The following is a 27045-nucleotide window of genomic DNA, read 5'->3' as shown; positions in this document are numbered from 1 at the left end:
GATGTTTTTAGAAGTCTGAGGCATCCACCAGGTATAGAGTTGTGAGAACATAAGGACACATGTAAGGAACCTCAAGCCTGGGACACTGGTCTGAGGAATTAAGGTGATGGGCTTGTGCAGCCTCATTCACCAAGGCACCGGAAGACATGAAACCTCCATGTGAAATATTGGCAGCTAGAAAAAATGACCATGCTCTACTCAGTTCTCATAAGCTTTAAGAGATGAATCCAGGAACTGGATCCAGTCACAGGAGACAGGTGATCTACAAAAGAAATGGTGGGTTTGAAAAAACAGCATTTGAAATGTTCTATGTACAGCCCAGTGCAATAGTCCCCTACAGTGATATTTCTCACTTTATGAATTTCCATTTGACACTGTTTTTGGATGTAAGCATGTGTGATTTTTATGTCAAGATGAGGCCAAAACAGTTTTGAAAAACAAGATGTTAGCAACAGCCAAATTAGAATTAACTCACTCAGATATACTTTTTTCCATGTTGTTAGAGCTGTTTGGCTTCCTCCAGTTACAACTTAGCAACTGAAGGAAGTAACTTAGTAACTTAGCTATCCCTTTTAGTAGGATGCATTCTAGTCTTGAACTTCAAAATTTATCACTGTTACTATTTCTATTTTTATTTTTAAATTCTAATCGTGCTAAAACTTACGTGAGGAAAGAGGATAGTATTTGCAAGACAGCTCACTCAGGAAATGATGTTGTTTTGGCTACATATATATATATATAATTTTTTTTTTTAACATATAAGATGATTTTGTATTCAAGAGGGGTGAAACACACTCCAGCAGGAAGTTGTTAAAAGTCAGAGTTTCAGAGAAAGTAACTCAATTTTCCTTCTATTTCAGTGTACCTCCACTTGCTTTAACCTCTGTTTCTAGCAATCTCTTTTTATTACTAATCCACTGAACGAAACAGAAAGGAGGAAAATGAGCCAACAGTAATCTCCTCTCAGTACTAATTTGGAACAATATATATATTTTACTAAGAACAGAAGGAAGTGGTTTAGAAGAGTGATTAGGTTATAAAGAAGAGTTTTGAAGTGATAGTCCCTGATTTTATCTTTAATGATTGCTTCAACATTTTCCTAAAATGGCAAGCCTCATTTCTACGCTGTTCAATTTCAAATTCTGACTTATTTTTCCTTTTACTTCTTCTGGAGTTTGAATAACTACAGAAAATAGGCCTGTATTAAGAGAAAATTATCCCATGGAAAACTACAGATATTAAATTATAATTACTCTAAATAACAAAGGATTAAATAATTAATATAGAGCAGTTACATAATGCACCTGACAGCTCTGGAATAAAGTTGCTTGGCAAAGCACAGAGAGATCACATGGGCATTTATACATAAGCATAACTTTAATTTTGTGCATAAAATTAAATATACTCATGGAAGTTTCCAGAATCAGGGTTGATATTATAGGTACTGAGTAAAAACAATTTGACAAAACATGCATAGTTTGAAAGAATCTATTCTGCCCAGAAAATTGATAACATAAAGCAACGATGATTTTATTTTGAACATTAGCTTGTTACAAGAGGACAGGATTTATGCCTGTAGGAATGACATATAATATAAGGCAAAAATCCTTGAAAAGCTGATTAAAACTAGAAAAGCAGAAGTAGGCATTCTTCTCACTTATCACTGTATTGCAGTATGACAGTGAAGAACAGCAGAGACTTTGCAATCACATGGGCATAAAAGACTACATTAAATAACCCCTGTAGATGCACAAAACTGAGTAAAACATAAAACTAGTATACAAAAGTAATGTTATCAGTCTTTCATTACAACTAGAATCAAAACCTGAAAATTTCTAATATTTCAAAAATGAGGTATATATGTGTCCCTGTTTTATCACATAATCTTAAGCCCTTTTTTGGAGATAATATTAAAAATGCAGATGTATGATGGCTAAAGAAAGCTGAGTTTTGTTTAGAGTATGAGAGCAAGACAAATTTTGGAAACAGAAAATAGTTCAAAGAAAAATGTATTTGAAAAGCTCCCTGAAACTGTTGACGTAATCTAAGCTGACTACCAAAGTCCTGCAAACATAGTTGTGACAAGCTTTGAAATCAAACCCAAACCATTAAACTATGCGAGTGGGGTTTAAATCTTACTTGAAGATATATCTCAGTGCATGTGTATCTTTCAATTAGGTAGGTAGAAATTTCAACCTTGCTAGTTACAGTATTCAACAGAAAATTAAATTACAGAATGTTTCAGGAATGAAAAAGAAAAAAAAAAAAAAAGGCTGAACCGAGGGGAACCATAATCTATGCCACTTATTTTATATATTTATCAAAATTTAGAAAAGCAAGTACTTTACCTATTTGACCACAAATCTTTGACCATCAAATTTTAAGATGCTCAGTGCAAAAAATTATTAAATTCACATACAGATTTTCTCTCAGTGCCTTTTTGTAAACAATTGCTTCTTATGCAGTAGCCTTTACAAATTAGTGAGAGATAGCAATAGAAGTCATATGCTCTTATTAACTGCATTTCTATATAAGATGTAAAACTGCTGTTTTGTTTTACTGTGTTTTGGATGGGTACAGAAAAATCTAGCATGAATCACATGCTTCTGTAACTTTGACTTAAACAAGAACAATGGGCTGTAATGTAAAGAAATCAGCCAGAAACATATGAAAGATAGCCCAGGAAAGCAGTCACTGTCCTTCTGTGACTACTGTGCTTGGACCCATACTCCCATACTTGGAAACCAAGGGCCCCCAGATTCCATATGTAGTCCTTTCCTCAATACTCACACCCTCCTCACCTCCACAGAGCTAAATGCTCTGCATCTAGCACCTCCTCACTTCCCTACAGGGCCAGGAAATAGAAGGGACAACAAAGGCACCGGGATTTAAACCACCTGTAGCATGGTAAGACATGGAATGCCTGTGCCAAAAGCCCACCACACTGAAATCACTTTCTTACTCAACTAAACCACATTTCTCCTCACTGCATCATCAGCACGTACAAACATTGGGCAAAACAGCACTGGTGTGGCATCTTCCTCTGCTCTGCCTGTGCTGCAGGAGGAGTTGATGGCTTCTTTTCAACCATGTCATGCATTGGAGAGCACTGCTGCTGGGCAGCACCGCTGTTTCACATGTACAGCGCCAACACTGAACTTCAGCTTGCTTTGCCTTGCTCTGCTGAACAGTTTCTGGCACACAGCAGCCAATGCATTCCTAGAAATGCAGGTTTATTACTTACACGGAAAATATTCTATAACTTAAATGGCTTAATCCAGGAGACAGACTGTTTCTGCAGATGTTTTCATACCTGAGCTGTAGAGGATACCAGTGTTGCAATTCATACAACTGTGGTGAAAGTGATTTCCACTTGTGCAACTGGTATAGAGGTGATGTCAACCTGCTGCATCAGGCAGACCAGGTCAGGGGCCAGTCAGGGGCTATTTCTTCCCTGTGTAGCATGCCCCCAGTCATTCTGGCAGATTCTGTAGCTGTTGTTTTATTCAAGGATAGCATATCAGGGGATTTCTGATGTTTTTTGTGTGTGTGTGTATGGAAGGTCAATGGAGAGTCCATGAATGTTTTATGGACTTTTCTGGACTAGCCATTAACAACATCGTTCAGTTCATGCTCCTATCCTCAAAATATTGAATCCCTTCACTGTTTTGACTGCCCTCCCTTCCCCCAGTTATACCAAACCTATCCTGTTTATATGACAATATACCTCAACTGTCACTAATAAAGCCAAGGAAAAACCTTCACTTGTGCCAAAATTTCAGTTTTTGTTTTTAAATTTCAGCAGGCTATAGGGCTGAAAAATATTTTGTGAGACCAGGAGGACTGAGAAAGAGATGAGGGGAGCAGATACCAAATGTACAGCTGCAGAACAGAGCTCACCGGTCAGGTAGGGGAGCAGTGTTAAGCACAGCGACCAGAAGGCACTGGGAAATGCAGAGGGGTGGTGGAAAGACAAGGACACCGCCTCACCATGCTTTGTTACCAAAAGTTACATCAGCTAACCCTGGAGAGACCAAAGCTCCGGGAAACTGCCATTTAGATCCATAATCCATCAAAAAGAAATATAATTTAGAGGACTTTTTACCTATCATTAAATCCTTAATCTTTTCATCTTTGGAGAATTTATGTTCCTCAAAATTACTCAACAGTTTGGGGCATATCACTACCATTTTGGAGTTTTCCGTAAAAGGTCCAAAGAATTACAGGCCTTATTTGTCTGGGTCCCTTTCCAATACAGCTATTCACCAACCAGAACTCAGTTTGTGATTTTGTCTATAAATCTGTCCTATTGAGTTGTCTAATTTTGCGTTAAATAGATGGAAAATATAAATTGATACTCTAATTTTTATTTATTTATTTATTTTTTAACTCAGCGCACGGTGTTCTCAGATTCATGATTTCCATTTACTTCAATGGGTCTTTCCAGACATTAGAAGGCTTTTACAGATAATGCTGTAAAACCTATAATACTGGAAGATAGCTGCATTCAAATGAAAGGAAACAAACAAACAAAACCCTAAACTAAACTGAATACATTTTGTGATCTAGCTTGTACATTCTATGCTACCTTCGGTACTTTATTCTGTTTTTGTGAAAGCCTGCCCACTGATTTTGGTAAGAGAAATTGTGTAAGTTTGTTTTGAAGATATCCAATTTCCAGCTTCTCTTTTCTTAATAGAAGCTTCCTTCTATACAACCCACCCAAACCTTTCATTGAGTTTAAATACAAAATTACCTGCTATCTGAAACTCAATAATATGCTTAATTATCTAATTCCCATTCACTTCAAACAAATGATAATCATTTATTCTATACCTTGACCTAGAACACAGTGTAATTTAATAATCAAGAGCGCACTATACACATAATTTGGTGAAAAATCCATTTGAAGAATCTTGAATTTCTCTGCTTCTTGCATGAGACATTTTCTTAGAGGAATCTGTGTATGACTAATTTAGTTCCACATAGGAAAGAAAACAAACTCTTGAAGATCATATCACACAGAGTTATCACAACTAATTTTTGCTAAGGGCATGTGTCCTGGTTTCAGTTAGGACAGAGTGAATTTTCCTCCTAGTAGCTGGCAGGGTGCTATGTTTTGGATTAGAATGAGAAGAGCGCTGATAACATGCTGATGTTTTAATTGTTGTAGAGCAGTGCTTACACAAGGACTTTTCAGCCTCTCTCTGTCCTGCTAGCGAGCAGGCTAGGGATGCAGCAGAAGCTGGGAGGGGACAGACCCAGGACAGCTGACCCAAACTGGCCAAAGGGGTATTCTATACCATCTGACGTCATGCTGAACAATATATAGGGGTGGCTAGCCGGGGTGGAGGTGTGGCCGGCTGCTCGGGGATAGGCTGGGCATTGGTCAACGGGTGGTGAGCAATTGCATTGTGCATCACTTATTTCATACACATTATTACTATTAATACTATTATTATTATTATTATTGTTGTTATTCTTTTCCCTGTCTTAATAAACTGTCTTTATCTCAACTCACAGGCTTCACTTTCCCGTTTCTCTCCCCCATCCCGGAGAGGGAGGGGGGAGGGTGAGCGAACGGCTGTGTGGTGTTTGACTGCCAGCCGGGCTAAACCACAACAGCATGTCAGCTTAGATGATATTTTTCTGAAGTGATATTACTACAACTTGTATAGCAATCACAAATAAGAGAAAGAGGTTTAAATCCAGGTTTAAAAGGACTATTTCCAAATCAAGTTATAGTTTTCTCAAAATATTTGGCTTTGGGTGAAAATAATTCATGAATTAATGAAATCAACTTACAGGTCTAATTACTGTATAATTTTTTTTTCTTTTCTTGCTAAAAATAAATTAATCTTGCAACCTTATTTGATTTCCAAGTAAAAGAAAAAAGTGCAAAATAACTTACATGTTTAGAACTCTTTCTCAGGTATTAGACAGTATTATGACATTTAGTAAAATTTAGTAAATTTTTACAAAAGTATTAGAAAAGAAAAATTATACTGCAGAAGATTTAAAATTATATATTCATAGACGGAGTGTAGTATTTTTCACTGTAGAGTTGTGATTGACAGAATACTCTGTATTGGTTACAAATTCGATGAGAATGCTCTAAAATGAATTAAACCTTAATTTAATCTTAATTGCCCTTAGTAGAAAAATGTATCTTGGGTTTTCTCAGCAAGGATGCTTGGTTTTCATATTTACAGATTTCATTTTTTTGACTTCAGCAGTAGCAAAGTATTTCTATGAGATCTAAAGCCAATGCATAATACATGGCTGAAATTGGTGATTTAAACTTTATTATATGAGAAATCACCATAGTTTTCAAACATACAGAACAGCAAACTGAACTGTATTTGATATAGCTCATTAATTTTACTGTAATTAATTCTTCCCTTTCATAGCTACTACACTGTTTCTTAGTTAGAAGACTTGATGGGATTCAACTCTTTAATCTTACATGAGTACACTGCAGATTTCCATCTCTCAGCTAAATTGTCCAAGCTCCTTTTCAAGATATTGGGGAAAACAAGGGCTTTTAGAGCATAATTTGTGTTGAGTACTGTAGACACATAGTAAAGTAGAATAAATAGTAGAATTCATAGTAGAAATTTATGAATAGTGAATTTCATTCTGTAAGTGTCTGTATCTCTCTTTACAGTGGACCAAGGCAACTTGCTCAGATGTAAATAGCTGATCTTGGACAAATGAATCCCACATGCTGTGACAAAATGCATTTCAATAAGTTTTTAAATGTTTCTGGAAAAGGTGGGGAACCTTTAATCTTATTTTTAATAAAACGGTTAACTTTCATCCCTAAAAGATGACTGATTTTTTTCTCTATTGGTTACATTTTGGATTTGACTTTTTATGGGTGTCAGGAGTGAGCGATTTCATCTTCTTTTCTTTCAAAAGAAAGATGAATGAAAATAAACATAGATCTCATAAATTATTCCCTTCTTACACAGAGATTTACCATGCATAGTAGCAGAGCTTTGGAAAGACTTAAAGAACAAATGTTTGGAACAAATATTTGTAAAAAGGCCACAAAAGAAAGCAATAACTGCTTAAAAAATAATAAAAATAGTAATAATAAAACAGTACTGTCAGTTACACCTATACTAATAGATCTCAGCACACAAACGACAGAAACTATGTTTAGCCAAAGATGACTGCTTTTGCATAGAAATTTTTGGTCTTAGGCTATTTCTTAAAATTTCCTAACACTTTTGCTAGCTTACTGGTTCTCTTTTCCGGGTAATGGAGCACTTAAAAGGCCAAAACTTGAAATACAAGTTAGGGAATTTCCACTTTCGTTTCCAGTTCTGTTGACCAGGAAATATAATAATGTGTTTTATCAAAAACCTAGGCACAAAGGTCAGACACAAATATGGGCAATTAACAGTGAAAATATATCCTAGAGCTAACCTAGTACTTTTCTGTGACAAGTAAGAGGAATTCTTGCTAACCCCATTCAGCCCCCTAGCTTAGTCACAGGAGCACTCTGACATACAGCAAATACGAGTTTAAATTCCTCCAGAACAATGAGGGATCATAATTAATCTCTCCCACACTGCAGATGAATGCCCCAGCTCCTGGACTGTCATTTTGTGCTTTCTTTGTGGTAAATTAATTACTTAGCTATTTATAAATAGAAAAAAAAAAAAAAAAAAAAGCTCCAGGATGAAAGACTTAAAGAGATTTGCCCCAGAAATATCAGGAGCAGTTCAGTAACTTCAGAATAAAGAAAGACCTTGATGCCAATCCCTGCTCCACATGAAGTAGAAGATGGAACCAAATCTGAATTATGCACCATCCATATAGGTGCTCTGCCTGCACACATCTTGAACAAAGCCTCGCCTTACCAGACACCTTCTTGGAGCTGAAGCCACCCAGGAATGTGAGACATCACCTAATCTGTCCTGAGGTACTAGGTCTTAGTGTGCCCTATTGTAGTTGAGTCGGGAGCTGTGCATCTAGCAGACAAACACTGGTGTAAATATGGGCACACTGGGAATTTAGGATCAGGCAAGCATCTGAGGAAAGGCCCTAAGGTTCTACTTTCTAAAACCAATATAGCAGGTAAAACAATTAAAATCTTTTCAGTGGACTCCGTAATATTCAGTTACTGAATAAAACAAATTTATTGTCCAAACTCAGAATATAATTTTCACCTGGCAAACACAGACAGTTTGGGCATGTGTCAAAACAAACAGATGAACAAAACATTCAAAATGAGATATGATTTACTGTACAGGCCCTTCTGTAAACACTAAACTCTACACATACATATCTTTTTCATTTGTACCTCTGTGAGCAGGCATTGCAGCAGACTTTCATATGCTTGGTATATCTGCATTTCTTCAAGGAAATTAGGATTTGTATTTCATATGCCTTAAGAGCATATTTTCTGTAATTGGGTACTTATTATTAAAAATAGTTCAAAGTTTTGATTGTATACAACGAGATCAAAGTAGGTTGCAAAACAATATCTTAAAAGTTAAAAATAGCTATAGCCTCAGATGAATATTTAAGTTGTGCAAAATTAGGTCTCTCACGTTGTCTGTCAGATTATAGAGTTGATTGTATGAGGTGCTAGAAGTCATGAATGCCTAATCAATTTAGTGTTCTAGGATCTACTCAGAAGTTTGTTGGATCAGGCTCAGAGTTTACAACAGTACAACTAGACCGTCTTCATAAAACACTGCTTAATTAAAGTATTTGTATATACAGCAGTAATTCATCATACCATAAGCTACGGCTGATTAAAACCAGTAAGCTGGTTTTAAAACGTTGTGCTCTCATTAAAATCAACAGTAGGGCAGGGTTCCTAAAGGCTTGACCCACTTCCAATGCAATTTGACCCAATTCTATGCAATGCAGTTCCATTTATAGTTTATCTGTTTGGGTTTTGTCCATCTAACAGATCAGCTATTGATTTCTACACAACAGCACAATTTACAGAATCATTCCAGATGAAAAGGGGAAACATCTATTGTTCATCTTTGTCCTTGGCCACCCCAACAGGATTAATTGTCTGACATCATCTTTAGTAGATAAAAGGCTAGTTTGCTCTGAAAAAAAATGCAATGTGGATGGAATAACCTTCTTGGCAGGTTGTTCTACTGCCTGACTATCATGTAGAGTTACCCAATGATTTTGTTGACATTTAATCTAAATATTCCCATACATCTTTATCTAGACTCATAATTATGGACTAGAGGGAAAATTCCTATCCTTGAGAATGGCAGCTAAATTGTAGTATGGGAAGAGAAACCTACTGTGTGTACAGAGCAGGAAGCTCTCCTCATGTTTTAAGCCTCTAAGGGGCACCCACATCTTTTTGTTTAGGTAATCAGTGGTAATTTCTTGAATAGCAATACATGATTCTCAGATATGGCAATTCTCAGAAAACTTTTAACATCTGAGAAAAGGTAATACGTGGGAAAATATTCTGGTCAAAGCAGAAAGGAGTTTACCAATATTTCAGGGACTGTGATTACTACTGGCCTTCTACAGAGACTGGAAAATGTAATTTGCGTAATGGCAACAGAGGGCATGCTGTATGTTGTTGATGCTGGGTCTGTGACAGGTGTATATGAACATCACTATTTTAAATACAAATTTAACCAATTGCAAAGACTAATGCTAATTAATAGAAAGAATTGAACCTATTTTTCAAGGTTTTTTTTTTTTTTTTTTTTTTTTTTTAAGTCCCACAGAGCTCTATTCTGGGAGGATACCAACAAAGACAAATATGAAAGAATTGATGGAGAGAAAACTCAGAGGAATCTGTATTTTGTGTTTCCTCTCTTCCCATTCTGTGCAGCCTTCCTGTTTCCATACTAATCAAGAAACTATTTGTAAATGCTAAGTGGCAAACCATTTGAATGAATTAGAGTAACATTATGAAACATTTCAGCTCTGTGTTTCTGTCTCCATTCTGAGCAATGTGGCTCAGGAACAGAAGTTCACTTCCTTAATACAAAGTGACTAAAAGCCACTCTCATGACCTAATCTTTCACCTAGTCAAAATTGGGTCTGTCAGCATAGAGTATTCCAGTCTCTTTATCTGGATCCTGAATAAGCTTACTTCAGCTACTTGTAACTTTTAAACTGCTAGAGATTTTCAACATTAGTCATTCTATAATTTTAAGAATAGAAGGGAAAATTATTTCTGAGATTTAACCTTTAATCCTGTAATTGTTGACTTCTAAGTGCTTGGTTCACAGCACGCAAATGTCACTTTTCTCTCTTTTGCTCTCCTCCTTTTTTTCTTTTTTCCTTTTTTTTTTTCCCTTTTTTTTTTCTTGTTTTTAATACTGCTTGCAAAGCCAAGAAGATGAAAGGAAAGCAAGCGAGTGGAATATACCTACTCTTAAATAAAGAATTTCATAATATTTCACCCTAAATTCATTCCAAATGATGAGACTATAAATGCCATCTGGAATGAATACTGCTTGAATGAGTGTAAATTACAGACAGTCATGAAATTAATTATACAGCAATAAAGGATGCTGCTGAGCCACTTTGACACCTGTTCTTTTAGTCTCCACATTAGTGAGCTGGTAAAAGTGAGAAGCAACAAGTACTGCTAAGGCTTAGAAATCAGCTTTTCTCTTAACATTCTTTACATCAGTAATTTGCAGTTATTTGGGGCTCAGGAAAAGCACTGCAAATTCAGGAGCTAAAACAAGCATAATTTTAATGCATGCCAAGAGTGCATGGAAGGCAGAATCTGCTGGAAAAGTGCAGCACACATTTCTTCTAGTGTTTGCTGCCCAGCACAAGGAAGTATGCATGTAGATTGTGAAAGCTGAAGTTATCCTTCCAATAATTCTGCCTGTGCTCCTATGGGATATGAAGTCCTGCCAGGGATACTAGCTGAACTGCAAAAACTTTTTTTTCTTCCTATTTCTCTGTCCATGCAGGAGCAGCCAAGATTTTGCTAAATGGGAGAGCCTGAGGCCAATAACCACAAATAAATTGAACCTGGCAGATCATTTACCATAAACTTTTATTCTATTTAGGATCTCACACTAAGAAAGTCTCAACACAAAATTCCACTAGGCAGAGGTGGGGAACTTTGCAATGCTCCTACCTAGACAAATTTTCTTTTTTAATTCAGTAAAGGAGAAAAATAATAAAAAAAAAATAACCATTATTCTGGCAAGAAGATCTCCTTTGTCAGTCACAGCAAATTAAGGGGAGAACAACTTGGAAAACTGCTTAGATGTTCAAGTTTTCAGTTACAAAGCTGAGGGAGACACTTTTTTCCTGGCAATTCATCTTACAAACGATTAGGGTTAGGATTTGCTCCATTTGGGGAGAATCCACTTTGGGTAGCATTTTCAAAATGCTGAACTGATTTAGAAATATGTGTCTTATGACTTACTTGGCTTTCCCCTTCAAATGTTATCTTGGATATTTCTTACATTTAGTCAGGCTCTTCCTTAAATGTAGCTAGATCTGAGACATCTAAAAAACCACCCTAGAACTCTGGTTAAAAAATTACTAAAATATAAATCAATAAGGGAAAACAGGAGCATAAGTCCAATTTGAGCCGAGAGGAGGGATGGAATATTTACCTGCTGATCCAGGGCATCAGCAGGGCACTCTATATCCATAGGGTACATGTACATGTTTTTGTTACATACAAGCTCGGATTCCCTCCCAGACCACATGCTTCTATAAACACTACTGATTTCAGAGCCAGCCCAGAGTTGGAGTTATCCGCACCAGTAATTTTAGCCATCACAGTACACCATCAATTGGCCTAAAGCTGCAAGAGTCTTGGGAGGTTTTCAGTGATTAAAACAGGCCCACAGTGCTGAAAAATGAACCTGTAACACACAGGCAACAATCTAGTATTTGGCTGCAGGTTATCACTTGGAATGTCAGCTGAATTTATCAAACCTGGGATATGAGCAGTTAAACAGCTTCTGGTGATCTATAGCTTCTGTATATAATTGCAAACTTAAATCCAACTTAACATTTTCCAGGTGTGAAAATTCATGAATGATTTTTCAAAAATTTCGCTCTCTTCTCTAAATTCAAAAAGCCCTTCATGTATTTACTGACCTTTGTGATTCATACTTTAGGGGCCTTTCATAGTCTTTCCCTTTTGAGGGGGAAGCATAGACTAAATATGTGAACAACTTCCTCCTTTTTATCAGGCCCCATGCCATTTACTAATACAGCACAACATTTGCCTGCTGTCACATCATACTGCCACAACCATGCTCCAAATGTCACATTAGCAAAGTCAGGTTAAAATCACTTTGTGTTATAACATTTTCTGCACTGACCTTTTGAAGGGCCAGAGTGAGAGGAAGGCTTAGCTCCTATTGTTCTGAGTGGGAAGCCTCTGCTTATTTTCTCTTCTAAATGCAAGAAGCACATGCTTTGTATTCAAGAATCTGTTATAATTGTCACATCCTCACAATCCACCCAACTTTCTGGGTGGATTCTTCAAGCACTCTTGTAAAAAAAAAAAAAAAAAAAAAAAAAAAAAGTGAAATTGATTGCTCAAGGATTTGGGTCCTTTTGTACACAAGACATCTCGTTCTTTCCAATATGCGGGTCAAAGAGCACAAATGGAAACAGCTCAGAAATCTGCTTCTCCTGATGCTGTCAGCTTTCCATTTTAACACAGTTCAGGACAGAATGTGGAGCTATGTGCCTCATAAGGCTTACAAATTACCTGACCTTTTTAGATGAGAGCAGTGGATCTGTATTGCTAATTTGGGAACTATAGCATACTTTTAAATGAGGCAAGGATCCACTTTATGATAGGTAGGAATATATGTTTCCTTGTCCATAGGGACAAGCTATCCAGCCTGTTCAGTGTAAAATATGTTGTGCAGCTGTGCAGGATCATTTTAGGGAACACCCTTTCAGAAAGGTATTTCTCTTTTCCTTCTTCTTCAAACTAGCCCTTATTCATAGCCCTAAGATGTTCCAGCCATGGACAGGGAGGCTGTGACAGAGTCTTCCATGTCAAGGGGGATTCTGAGCCCCCCTACTGAGACCAGACAAGTGCCATATCTAGTACAATACAAGGAAAACGTTTATTATACATATACATTCCTACACAAGGGATTAACCATCAAAGATTGCATATGGTCTTTCAAGGCAAAACATGGCCTGAATTCGATGTGCAGAAAGCAGCTTAAGGAGGAAACATGCGTCCACTGCATGGACATTAAAGAAAGCAGAGAGGACTATGCTGGTGAGATAGTGAGGTAACAAACAGCTTTGTGTCAGTAGTCAAAGATCATATAAAGTAGCATTTAGCTCTAAATCACAGTTCCCTATTCCTGCCTGACCCTGTTTCTTACGTACATGGTATTAATTTGATATATTTTTCATTCTGGCAGTAGTTTAACAAACTGTTAAATCTTCTGTGGTGAAATCAGTTTTTTAAAGGTTGATGTGCTAGATATATCTAATGAATTAGTTTACTTACAAAAAGCTCATCTCCTGCCTGCCATAGTCATTTAAGGGAATATAATACATGCACTCCAGCTGAAGATAAAAAATACCAAGATGGCTGGAATTGTAAGAAAATATTTTTCTTAACAACCCACACTCATGTTCTCCTTTTGGTTTCAGTTTTTGAATCAATAACTCAAGAGTAAGATAACTATGACTCAGCCCCTTCCTCTCTGGGGACAAGGGGAAGTTTGAGTCCACAGTAGGATTTTTTTAGGGTTTTTCCTAAATCCTAAATGTCTATGTTTTTTTGACTCCCAGAGTCTGCAAGGGGGAATTTTGAAAAATGAGCTTACTCTGTGAGCTTACAGTGACGACAAAGGGTCTATACTGCCACTGGGAATAAAGAAATTGAAAGCTACTATTTCCTGAACTGGCATCCCCACTTAGTTTCTTTTGAAAGGGTGTATGTGTAATAAATTTCTGTTCAAACAAGTCAGCAAAATTCACTGAATAAAGAGATGCTTATCAGGGAAGTAAAACAAATTTAATATAACCATTTTAAGTAGTGTGATTCAAGTTAAAAAATGACACCTATCCCATTGCAGAGTATTATTTGAGGTTGGACATTTAGAAACAAAAGGGTAGAGAAGCTTGGCTCCTCCTAAATCTATTGATTACATATGCTCATTTTCTAGTACCATGTTTACAGAATCAGTCTTTAATTCCGCTACTAGATTCCAGTGATGATGTATGGAAACAGATTGTTTTTAAAGAAACTAGAAAATGTCAGCTTAGAGAACAAGGGGCCGATACAATGACTACATGACCAGCTATACTTAGAACTGAATTAGTACATACAATGACAGAACAAAAATGAAGAATGATGAGTTTGCAGAAAGGGGGACTAGTAAATTTTAAATGGAATTTGTCTTTTCACGCCCTTTATACAAAGCTAATGTCTGGATTAATAGTGTTCCTGTGCTGTCAGTGTTTTAGTATCAATGACTTTATGACTTCTGTATGATTCACAACTGTTTTTGATCACCTACACAGAGAACAAACCCATCTTCACTGTTTTTTAAAGTGTTTCTTGTTCATCTTGTTTATCTGTAATAGGTTTAACTCTCACAGTGATCTTTGTTTTCTCCTAGCGCTATGATAATATTGCCTACAATCCCAGAACTAGCTCTCTAAAATAAATTTTTGTCAAAAATTCTCTGTTACAGAATTCCATTAACTTGGAGAACCTGTCAGATGTTATAAACTTATCTCAGTATGTCTAGCCTACAACTGCACAAACCTTTATGTGCTGGGGTGATATATTAGTAAATAATGTTTTGCTTTTGTTTGTTCAGATGCTGTAATGTCAAATAATAAATCTATGCACTTTTAGTGACCCGGATAAATTTTATTTTCTTCTCTTCTATTCATTAATTATTAAAGTTGTTCTATCTCATGGGTTAGTATCTGTTGGGGGAATATTTGAACTACAGGTATGGTGTCATTGATAGTGTCATTGAAAAAGACCACATTCTCTATTAATTATATCAAATGAAAGATTTTCCCGCATTATATACCAGGGTCTGATGGATTTCTCAGAAATCTTCTGGTGCTTTTTATCCCCTGTAGAAATTTTATTACAACTGTTTCCAGAAAAAATGCATCTCTCCAAGATGCCAACAGGAGAGATGTTAGGAGTCTGAATACTGATTGAAAAAAAAAAAAAAAAAAAGTTACAATACTATTAGGAGAGCTCTGAAAGAGACATTTGACAACTCTTTCAGGTCTTTCTCATCTGCTGTTTCTTTACAGTTTGATAATTTCTGGTAACTTTTTGGAGCTGGATATGTTACACTTTTGTAGAGATCAATTACTGTAAAATTCTTTCCTGTTGCTTTCCAGCCTTTTTTTTTTCTTTGCTGATGAAGGTTTTGAAATGTAGTCCTTTTCGTTGTTATTTAAGAAAGTGCCTGAGACACTTTTGTAGAAAATAGGGACAGAGACTCATCAGTTCCTATGAAACAGTTTGTGCCTCAGACTATACCAGATGAACTGACGTGGAATCCTATGAAAACTACAGCTATTTCTATAATGCCTGTACTTGTCATAATAATAATTACTTGCACAGTCCAAATCATCTCTCAGGGTATGAACTGCTCCATAAAATCTTGTACAGGCACACACACACACAGATAAATAGGTCTCCCCTGCTTCTCACACAGGCCTTCCTCTCTTGCCTGGGGGCAAAGAATTAAACCAATTCTTTCCAACTACTCTGTGCTGGTTATTACAACTTTGGATTACAGAAGTACCCAGCTACTGTTAAACTTGCTCACACAAATGCTGATAGCTGCAAAGCTGTGGTCCCCCAGAGCTCTGTTCCCAAATGAAAGGTTAGCTGCCAAATTGCCTGTTTTCCTCCTTGGTATATCTCTAGCTCATAGCCGTGTTGTTGTTGCTGCACTGATAGCAGCACCCAAGCTTCCTAGCTTAAAAACTAGCTCAAGTAAAACCAAATAAGCTGCTGTGACAACCAGTGGCTGCAGTATTGGCATATTTTTTCTGTATATCCTCTCTGGCCCTGGAATTTATATCCATGCAATATGATTTGTTTCAAATGAGGCGACTCTGGCAACTCCACACACTTAATCCCTTTAATCTTTCCTTATGCCCTAAGACCCCAAACAATTTCTGTAGCTCTTATCTGTCTTTTCTCCAGTTTGACAGTTCTCCTGCAGAATTTGGATACCTGAATCTCAATATAATATTCCATGTTTACATATAAAAATCAAAATAAGTAAACAAATAAATAAATAAATAAAAGTAAGTTATTCCAAAAGAATAGGTTACAAGAGGAACAACTAGAACAAGGGAAAAACATTTCTGATAGTATTTAGGGAAGAAAAAGATAAAATAGGAAATGTGTCCAAAAAATCATAGGTCTGATAAAAAACAGCTAGAAACAATCTCTTTTATGTTGTCATCCAAGAGAGGAGTGGTACAAAGGTGAGGCAGTGCTGATAATAAAATTACAGATGAAGTTCAGTGCTGGTAAGATACAGAGTAACATATAAGAGAAAAGTAATGGCAGGTATATGTACAAAGTGGTTGATACTGATAAGTCACAAGTGAATAGCACCCGGGAAGAGACCTTAGGCTTACTGTAGCTGGTTCTTTGAAAACATCACTGCTGTGCTCATTGGTGGCCAAAGAGGCAAGGAGAGGTTGAATGTGGCAGAACAGAATATTGGGAAAATAGTTAAAAGTAACATGGAAAGGTCATTCTGTGGTTTGATATATGGTGATGGATATTTCAATGTTATATGTGGCTTTCATTATGCGATCACAAAAACGGAATAAGAGTATCAAAAGAGGTATGGGATTATTAGAATTATAGAACAGCTTTTTCGTAAGGAAAAAACTAAGTGAATAACAAGAGCTTTCCTTTCTAAATGAGAGTTATTGATGCGAAAGATCTGTAAGACATGAATGGTATGGAAAAAGTGAATAATGCACAATTATTCTCCACTTCTCACACAATGAGACCAGGGTATGCCCAATGAATCGTGAGATAGATGGTCTGAAACAAACAAACAAACAAAGAAACAGATGGAATAGCTTTAATCATTCCATGCATAATTATTTTTGTGAAGCTCATTGCAACTGGATGTGTTGAAGGCCAAATTTATAAACATATTTATGAAAGATACGACAAATTGGTAGAGGATAAATCCACAAGGAACCATTAAACTAGATATTCAAAAGACACCCTCCAATTCAAAAAGTCATGAAGATGCTGGCCTTTGGAAACTGGGAGGATATAACTGAGAAACAATTATTCTATATATGCTTGTTTTTATGCATATGCCCATAACTGACATACACAATATCCTTCACTCCTGAGCACTGTCAAGTGGATACTGACCTAGACAGAGCTTGTCATCTGACCCAATACTGCAATGCTTCATGAACCAGACATACAATTAATTTTCCAAACCGAGAATCAAGTACTACAGCATTAGGCAATTGAAACACCAAAATATCTGCACTTCAAATTCCACACCTACAGACATGGGAAGAGTTGCATTTTCTGTTGGGGGTTGTCAGAGGGTAAATGGTCTCTTATGATAGGTTACTTAATTATCAGTGTCTTTTTTTTTTTTTTTTTAAAGTATGTGCTTGTGGGGGAAACACCTTTCAAGAACTTACTGAAAGTCACTTCTTTAAATGCTTCAACAGAAGAGGAGACACAACACTTCCCTTTCCTAGTAGCTATTTAAATAAATGGTTAGAAGAGACATCATGCTTGGGAAATCCCATGTTTAATTCAAGTTCTGCATGAGCGGACTGAAATGTTTACCTCTTTCTGTTCATGTCTGGGCTATCCATTTGTCTAGGTATTGACTCTCACTTTTTGTTCTGCTAAAAATATTGCAGCAAAAAGTTCAGGACTGATGGACCAGAAAACAGAAGGACAGAAGGCCTAACACTACATTAACAATTATATTTATGATCCTCACTTGGATGAGGGATCCTCACCTCTTCTCCAGCCTTGCCCCAACAATTACTTGAGAATTTTACATTCAAATAATACATTGGATCTAAACAAAACAAAACATAAAACAGATACTAGAAGAGGAACAAAATCTGTTTTCTCCTCACAAATCACCTAAACAGTCTACAGTTTCATGCTTATCCTGTCTTTTACTAGAAACTATTCAAAGAAATACAACAACTGGTATTAGTAGTAGACAGGTATTTGTAAATAGATGGGTATTTGTAAATTGAATGCCAGAATCACATAGCATACACTGCAGATGAGCAATAGCTCAAAATTAAATACAGTAGTTCTAGCAGGGGACTCAAGATGTATAAAAAGTCATTTGATTGTCACCAGGCACAATGAAAACACCTATGACACTTTAGAGGTCTGTTCAATTTGTTCTTCAAAGGTTTCAATGGTAGTGGTATTATGATCCCTTCAGAGTCTAAATATCCTTTTCATTAGAAAGTCTTTCCTAATTTGTGGCTTAAATATCCACTGATATTATTTAAATCTCTTGCTTCTCAGCCAGATGATGAGGGTAGGACAAGGCAATTTTTTCTGTTTTTAGCAGAACTGTCATATGTTTTGACCACTGTGTCTCCTCTTCTCTATGCAACGTAGATATTTTGCTTTTTCTGATGAGGTATGTTTTTAATCCTGCCATCTTTATACATTTTCCTTAAATCACTCCTGGACACAGTAGGTAGCTGTAGACTTTTGGCACTGGCTAGAGTAAAAGTACACCATTATTTATACATCCCAGTACAAGATTTTTCTTTTTATTTATTTTTTTCTACGTGGTTTTGCTTATTCATATTCAGCCCGTGGCCCACTGTAACCCCTAGCTCCTCTTACATATAACTATGGCCTGGTGAGCGTTCCCCGTTTTTTATTTACCCAGCAGATTATTCCCAATGTAGCACCAGGCATTTGACCTAAATAAACAGAATTCTGTTTTTTCCTGGTTATTTCTTCAATTTGTTAATACGTTTTTGAATGCTTGTCTAGTCCCCCTGGAGCTTGCTGGCTCCCCCAGGGACCATTGTACATTTGATAACTACACATTATAGTTCATCTTCCTAATCAGTAAAGACAATATTCAGTGACTCCAGATTTAAGGCACATCCTTTCAGGACTCTCCTTGCTATATCTCTCCATTTTAGGAAGCTATCCTTTTCATGAAGATGAGACTCAGTTTTGTGGACACCCTCTACCTTCACATAGACAGTACTCTCCTAAATTGCTTAAGAAATTGTCACTGGTAGCAAAAGAGGGAAGTTGTACTGCACAGAGGCAGTGTGACTGAAGCACAATACCTAAAATTTTTGAATCATCCTGCTAAATGACCAGATTTAAGACAAGAGAGCACCAACGCGGTTTTGTATACCACAGTTCTACCAGGATGAACTGGTATTGAAATATTTGACAGTATGTTGAAAACTATTTTTAAGGAGGATTTCAATTGGAAGGGACCTATTAAAAGTTTCCACATTGTCACAACTAATAGCCTTGGAGCTGAAAAAAGTTACTGTCTATGCATTTGCATGTGGTGTGCTAGAAAATTGCTACTACTCATGCTGTTACTGTTTATTAGTCTTCAACAGGATGTACTGATCACTAATATAAAAAATTAGTAGTCAGGAAGACATAAATGGCCACAATTTAACTACACTGCTTCTGATATGCAGATACATTGGAGTTGATACTCCATTTCTTAGGTACACCTAAGATTTAGTTCACCAAACTAAGTTTTTTGATTGCAAGTAAAGCACTCCAGTAAGGATGTCAGAAGCAAATTTTCCCAATTCCTTAATTTATTCCCTTTTTGCATGTAAAATGATTCTTTAAGGATAGAGTTATCTTTTCCATAAGAATCCAGCTATATTTGCTACCCAGGATAAACAAAACTCAATTTGTTTTACGTCCTTATTGTTACATGAAACTAGTGAGTCTTTATATTTCACTATTCACATTCTGCTCAGCAAACAAAATTCTGTATTCCTTTATTTACTTTTCCCCAAAGTTCATATCTGACTATTCAAAGGTGATCCTTAATCTTGGGGGGGGAGTGGGGGGGGAGGGGGGAGGGAGTGGGGCACAGCCATTGTTAAGGATGTTATTCTCATTTTGTACGTATGCGGCTGAGGTAGAGAAATCTGAATCCACTGATTCTGGATGTTTACCACCACAGACTCTGGATATTTGACATGATACATTTCAAACTTGATTTTTCAGAGTTTTAACAGAATATTTTGTGTCTGTTGGATTATATTCTTTCAACATTATTCACTGAAAGAAAATCCACAAACTGGTTCTGCAGGATATATATTGGACAGTATACCATAAATATAAAAAATATTGAAAGGCAGTTAGTCTCATTATTTATACGAATCCTTACGAGAGCAGGAACCCAAAGTAGTTTGACTCTGCTGAATTGTATTTAAAATAATAGAAGAAACTTTTCCATGGTTGAATAGATGCCCCTGGAGAACAAGATGTTTTATCTGTAGGTGATTCTGGAGAACTGCTAATGTCTCCTTCATTGAAATGGTTGTGGACACCAGACAAGTCAGAACTGAGTAGATGAACACAGACTACATGAAAGCAATCCTGTAATCTCGTGTACCTTGTTCTTGACCACAAAATAGACATTTGTTTATTTGTATCTGTTGAATAAGGAATACCTAGGGCTTTTACTGTAGAAAATCAGTAATGGCTTTTCTAAGAAAAACAATGGTCTTAAAAACATAGCCTACTTCCTAGCGAACTGCCTGGGTTTTGAGTTGAAACTCTTGAATTCTTTGACCGTTTCTTCCCAAAAGGACACAGCAGGTAACCATCCCTCTGTCTTCAAGTTTTCCCAATATGAAGTACCATAAACTTTTCCTCCTACCTACAAGCATGATTTATGTACATTTCAATGCTGTTTGTTTACAATTCAGCTTTACTTTTCCTTTCCAATCTATTCTAGCACCAAAGTCTTTTAGGTTTTCTCTAATGCCTGACAGAAATAGGAAAATGTCTGAAAGCAAGGTGCTTTTTAGGCTCCAGTCAGATGAATCAGCAATGATCTACCACAGTGAAGCATTCTGAAGAATGGATATGTATCTGTCCTTGCAGCTTCCTGTATCACTGCAATCTTCAGTCCCAGTTTTGCAGCTTCCTTCCCTGTTTCCTGACATGCACACAACAGTTGCCAGGACCCTCTCTCAGCTTACAGTTGCCAGGATCCTCTTTCAGCTTCCACTAGCCAAAAGATTTTGGCCCATCTACTCCAACTACATGTTTGACAATGACAATAGTCCTTTAATGGCACCAGTGGAAAAATTGCTTCATTCAGAAAGATGCCAAATTTCAAAAATTACATGGATATTTGAGCTAGACTGGCAGACTGATCTTTATTTGTCAGTAAGGTAGGGGAACAAAATGCTGTTACATGTGCTTTGTGTTCTCTGCTGAATACTAAATCATTCCTGAGTGATATTCACAATCTATACGCCAGTAAGTAGTTTGGTCACAGCTATCCCTGGCACCATCTGTTTGACCACTTGCAAAACTAACAGAAGCTGAAAAAAGGGAAATGGCTAGCATGAGTTTGGGAAAAACTACATCTACCTCCAAAATTAAGGCAGCTATTCAAAATCTCATCACAGTGTACTGCAGTTACCCTCTGAACCCTCATGGGCTCTTTTCCCATGCCTCTGGCAGATGTCATTGTCTACTTTTCCAAAGCCAAAATGTTTGCAGATAATCTCATTAACACAACGGTTTCCAGCAAAGATTTTGTGTTAAGGACACCTGGACAACTTTCTCTTTTCAACAGTTTGTCAAGCAGTTCAGTTTGCAACATGGAGGCTTTCTTTTTCCAGGGAAACACCAAATTGTTTCAGTTTGAGCACTGCCCTTTGAACCTGGGAAAAATGCCTTGCTCACTGCCTGCCTTCTCAGTTTTGTACCATTCTGCCTTTTAAGCTCTTGTTAGAGTTGTCAGGCACAGTCTGTCCAATACTGCAGGAAATAGAAATTGAAGCTCCTGAGTCCACCATAGACTGAGTTGTTTTTCTGCTCAGGCAAATGAGGAATAGAGTTTCTGGCCAAGAAATCCTACTTCTCATATATGATTACCTACTTACTTTTTATTTTTCTGCTTATTTTTTTGATTTGCTGGTGATAATTGTGTGTTTTCATTCAAGCTATTAATAAAACGATAAACCATTGCAGATGAAGAAATGACTGTGGAAGTGCAGAACACTGATACTGATGATTCCCAGTTACATTTGGATAATAAGCTACTAATGCGTTTAATATATGTTATACACTGTTAACACTAATCTCATTAAAAAAAATAATAAAAAAAAGACATCTTTGATGTTGTCTTTTCTTTTCCTAGAAATCATGATGATTTGTATCATAGTTCATAAAAAAATGTTAATGAATTAGATATATATCTATCTCAAGCCTGATAGCACCTAACAGCTATAATTGCAAAGGAAAAGCCCATTTATTAAGTACTGGATTTAATTAGCTTCTTTCCATTATTTGGATCTGCTCCAATAGTCCAAGATTTATTAAAAGTTAATGTGAATGTTTTGGAAAGCTTTCCAACCAATGTTTTAAAGATTCTTTTTTTAAAAATTAACATTTTCTACAGGTATTTTCTACAACTATGCCACAGGTATAAAAGCCATGTATTAAAACAGTAACAATGAAAGAGGAAAAGAAAAAGTAATCTGTTAATAGCTGGAATAGCATTTCTAGTTAAAAAGAAAAAAAAGTATTGTTTTTCCCTATTGTTTGTTTCTTATTGTGAATATCATTCCTTATTTCAATTTCTTATATTTTTTGTACGTTGTTTTCATTTCCCAAGTTAGTGACAACAAAATTTAAAACAGAATTCAGATGTGTTGATGGACTATTGATTGTGTGAGAGATAATCCAGCCCTTCTTCTGCATTTCTCCATAGGATGCGTGGGTTACAATGAAAACAAGTAGGTTTTTTTTCCTGTAGGTTAAAGCGAAACATTTGGTTGATTATCAAAATCCTGGGTATGGGCCTGAAGCAGTTCTGAAACAGCCATTATGAAATGGCAAGGAATTATAAAATGGGCAGCTGTTTCCTCTGTTCTTATTGACCCAACAGTACTTCAACTGATAGTAAAGCCATTGGTGTTAAATAGCATCTGTTGCAAAACTGGAAAACATTATAAAGAAACTCAAATTTCAAAGGTTGGCAATAGAAGTCTGTCTAAAATTAGCTATCCAGGTCTTCAGCTGCTCCTCTAGATTAGTTCAGAAGATGCATGTTTCACCTCCCCATGACCCCCTATCACATCATTAATACACAGAGGGAATGTGCCAAACTTCCTCCTCACTTGGATGCTCTAGCAGGGTGCAGCTGCCTTGGGCAGAATGCACAGGGCCTCCTTCAGACTTCTGAGGAATAAACACCTTTTGTAAAATCCCCTTGTAATATTTACTGATGATTCTTTCATGTTGCTGTAAATGTTGCTACTATGAAAAAATGGGAGGAAGGAGAGAAGCAGAGGAAGCAATAAATATTTATCATTAGTGTTGAGCAATAATTTCTAAATTATATTATGAGATGGCGTCTGCAAAATTTTAGTGGGTAGAAATGCTTCAGGGAACATCAGTTAATAGCATCAGTTGTAGATGTGAAGACAAGAACAATCCTTAAGATTGCTTTTGTAAATTAGAATGAGTAACAAATCCCCTCAAGTGCATTGCTGTTCATTAATAATAATGCCCATACAGCAGACAATTTCTGCTCAAAGGATGAGCCTATGAAACTTGGTCAGCAAGATTATGTTTAAAGTGATCCCCTAAAGAGAAAGAGTGAAAGCCTCTTTCTTGTGCACTACCTGAGAAGGATTTGCCATCTCCATTTCTCACAACTGCTCTCACAAGACCACACAAATGTAATTATTTCCAGCTTTATCTCAGTCTCAGACTAGGAATAAAAACATTAATTGTGTTCTATGAGCTTAGAAACAACTATGACATGTCTTCTGTGAATTACCATTTCAGCAGAAAACTTTATCAAGCAAGCACCTTGACCTGGCTGCAAACAACCCTTGACAAATCTTAGTGTCTGCAAGGAGGGGCTCCATCTGTGGTCTCTGCTGCTGAGACCATTCCCTTCAGAAGAAGCCCAGGCTGAGGGGATGCAGCAGTCTTGGTGAGTCACATTGCAGGAGACTGTTGCCTCTAAGGGATTGGGTTGGCAGTTTGTGTTCTTTACATGCTGAGGGTCTGCCTCCAGAAGCAACTTTTGGCAACCAGTTGCTAAACATCAAAAGCAAGCCTTCAGAGAGCACAAATGCTAACTTGAAAGAGCTTAAGAGAAAAAAAAAAAAAAAAAACACACACAAACAAAAAATAATAATAATAAAAAACACCTCTCCAAGACCCTCTTCAGATTCAGTTTCCAGAAATGACTGTACTAAGGACTGGGTACTAAGTGGATCGGTGCAGTTTTTCCGACAGCTGTTGACTGCTGCTATAGATCTATAGTTTCTATGTGTATGTGGATTTTCTTCTAGGAAAATACCTGGAAATATTTCAGACCATTATGTGTACAAAACACAGTACTTTAAACAGGTAATAAAACTCATATTTTTTTTCTAAGTACCTTGCTGCATCTTCCAAGCACTTTCTTTTAAAAGTAACTGCACATATTTAAAACATTATGAAACAAATACAACCGATACGTAAGTTTGAAACTGCATACATAATTGTAATGAAAATAAAATTGTTTGTAACCTACCTTGGAACTGCGTAAACTTGATGGTTCCCATCCTCTCTCCATTTCTGAAAACAACTTGACCCTAAATAAAATAAATAAATAAATTTTAAAAGTTTTATAAATCTCTCCTAATATAGTTTCATTAGAACTGCAGTTATTTTTCGTTCATTACTAAAATACCCAAGTAAGGTTTAAACACTGAAGATAGTAGATTCAGCCAAGATTGAAATAACTCAGTTAACATCTCCTTAAAGATTTCTTCCACATACTTCAAATGGCCTTAGAAAGTCGATTAGTGTCATCACCCACAGTTCGAGTGTGAAAATGGAGGTACAATAAAGCCAACAACTTGCCGAATCCCAGATGACTGTTTTTATCTAGGATATGAAAGTTATTAAAAGTCATGCAAGAAATGGTTCTACATTTCATTCATCATATGGTTCTCCAAATGGCTCTTTAATCTACTTATATCAATGAGTATGGATACCAGAAGCTTTTATGGTGTGTTTTTGTACTATATCAGCATCCATTTCTAAGCGTTATTTTTTAAATGTGATCCCTGTAAGACAGTGCTACCCTTTGTTATGTTACATGTTGTTACACTTTAAAATAAGGTCACCTCATCACCTATCCCTGAGGCTGAATCTCCTCACATATCCCTAGCAAATTACTCCCATCTTTCATCCCATCTTTCTGAGTTCAATTAAGAATACATCTTTTTAATTTTCTCCTTACTTCAGCTATTTTATGATGGAGTGTGAAAGAACAGGTTTTCATTCATTTATGCTAAGTAGTATTTTTAATATTTTGAACTTACAGTGGAATGCTGAATGCTGTCAATATAGATTGCTGTTTTACTCCACCCCCAGTTTGGATAATTATTATCATCCATCTCCATTAATCTTTGTTTTAGCAGATATTAGGATAACAGAAACCAAAAAAGCATGTAAGGCTACATACATTTTTTTGTGTGTAAGTCCCATTATGGATAACCTTTCTGGTCACAAAGGATGCAAAACACAGTCATATTCAGTTTACAGAACAATGCAAGAAAAAAAAACTTAACTTTTACACTTGCCATAAAATCTAATCTTATATAAATTGATTATACTATTGTACTGATATGCTGTCAATCAGAATTTTAAAAGCAGTAAGAGACTGACTCACTGAAATCAGCTGGAACCATACCAAGGGTGTGTAGTGCTCTTGGGCCTACAAAACACTCACCCCATGTTTCCTGCAAAGCTACAAAATACCATTCCCCTTTGGTAAATACAAGAAAACACATTTCAACAAGTGTAAGCTACCATGTGATAAGGATTAGAAACCAAAAAGTCCAATTTGTGACAAAAAAGAGAGCAAGAGAAATGAACAGTGGTAATAACACAGATTCTCTCGACAGCTACAGAAGTGCACAGGAACTGCTCCAGTCGAGGTCCAGCTGGAAATAAATCTAATTCAGTGGCTACTACCAGAGCTCAGGGAGACGACATAAAACATTAGCAGGCAGATTTATGCGTGCACCTTAGCAACTTTCATCTAGATCTCCCTTAGTTTGGAGTAGTATTTAATATCCCTTAATTTGTTTGAACATAATCATAAAACAATCGCCTACTTCATTTAAATAAAAAATTGTAGAAAACATTAAAGAAAAGACTTGTAAAAGGTGCTGTGCAAGTATCACTTATGGCAGATATATAGCAGCACAAGGTCAATGCAGTCATAAATTTTTGCTAAATTCTCGGTTCTGTGGCCTGTGACAAAGAATTCTATAGCTAAATTTTTAACAGTGTGGATAAATTACTTTTTGATTTGCTTTTAAATTTCTTGCCTTTTACTTTAACTCTGTCTCCTCTTATTCTTTCATTACAAGGTAACAGTATTGCAAGTTGTAGTTTACTGGAGTGCTGGAGATAAGCATACAGCAAGAATCATTGCTATCATCTATGATGACAGTCATCTATGACTACCATCTATTATTGACAGTATAATATACCAACTCATGAATTTTTCTGGATTCCCAGTGCAATTGGTTTGCAATATTATCACTGCCTCTTGTAATATCACCGTACATTTTCATCATTCAATAGGACAGACATATACCATATGCATCTGCTGACTAGAGATAAATATATACAAATTCATTGGCATGTTATGAAACTATCAATTGAACATAGATGAGATCTGAATGTTCTGAATAAATGTAAAAAAAATGGATAAAATACATATGAGGAAAAATATTATCTATATTTATATATAAATTGAGTTACAGAACTATTTGTTTTTAACAACT

General features: G+C 36.3%; 1 protein-coding gene across 2 annotated transcripts in view; it reads right to left on the bottom strand.

The window, feature by feature from the left end:
• GABBR2 (gamma-aminobutyric acid type B receptor subunit 2) overlaps positions 1-27045 on the bottom strand; it is a 477214-nt gene that overhangs the window by 176309 nt on the left and 273860 nt on the right. For both annotated transcript variants that reach the window (XM_040549353.1, XM_040549354.1), the window contains exon 8: positions 24774-24834. In XM_040549353.1, coding sequence (XP_040405287.1) covers positions 24774-24834 — 61 coding nt within the window. The remainder of the gene's footprint in view (positions 1-24773; positions 24835-27045) is intronic.

This window comes from Cygnus olor, chromosome 2 (genome assembly GCF_009769625.2).
Source record: "Cygnus olor isolate bCygOlo1 chromosome 2, bCygOlo1.pri.v2, whole genome shotgun sequence".
In the NCBI taxonomy this organism is placed as follows: domain Eukaryota; kingdom Metazoa; phylum Chordata; class Aves; order Anseriformes; family Anatidae; genus Cygnus; species Cygnus olor.
This window is presented reverse-complemented; position numbering and strand designations above follow the sequence as displayed.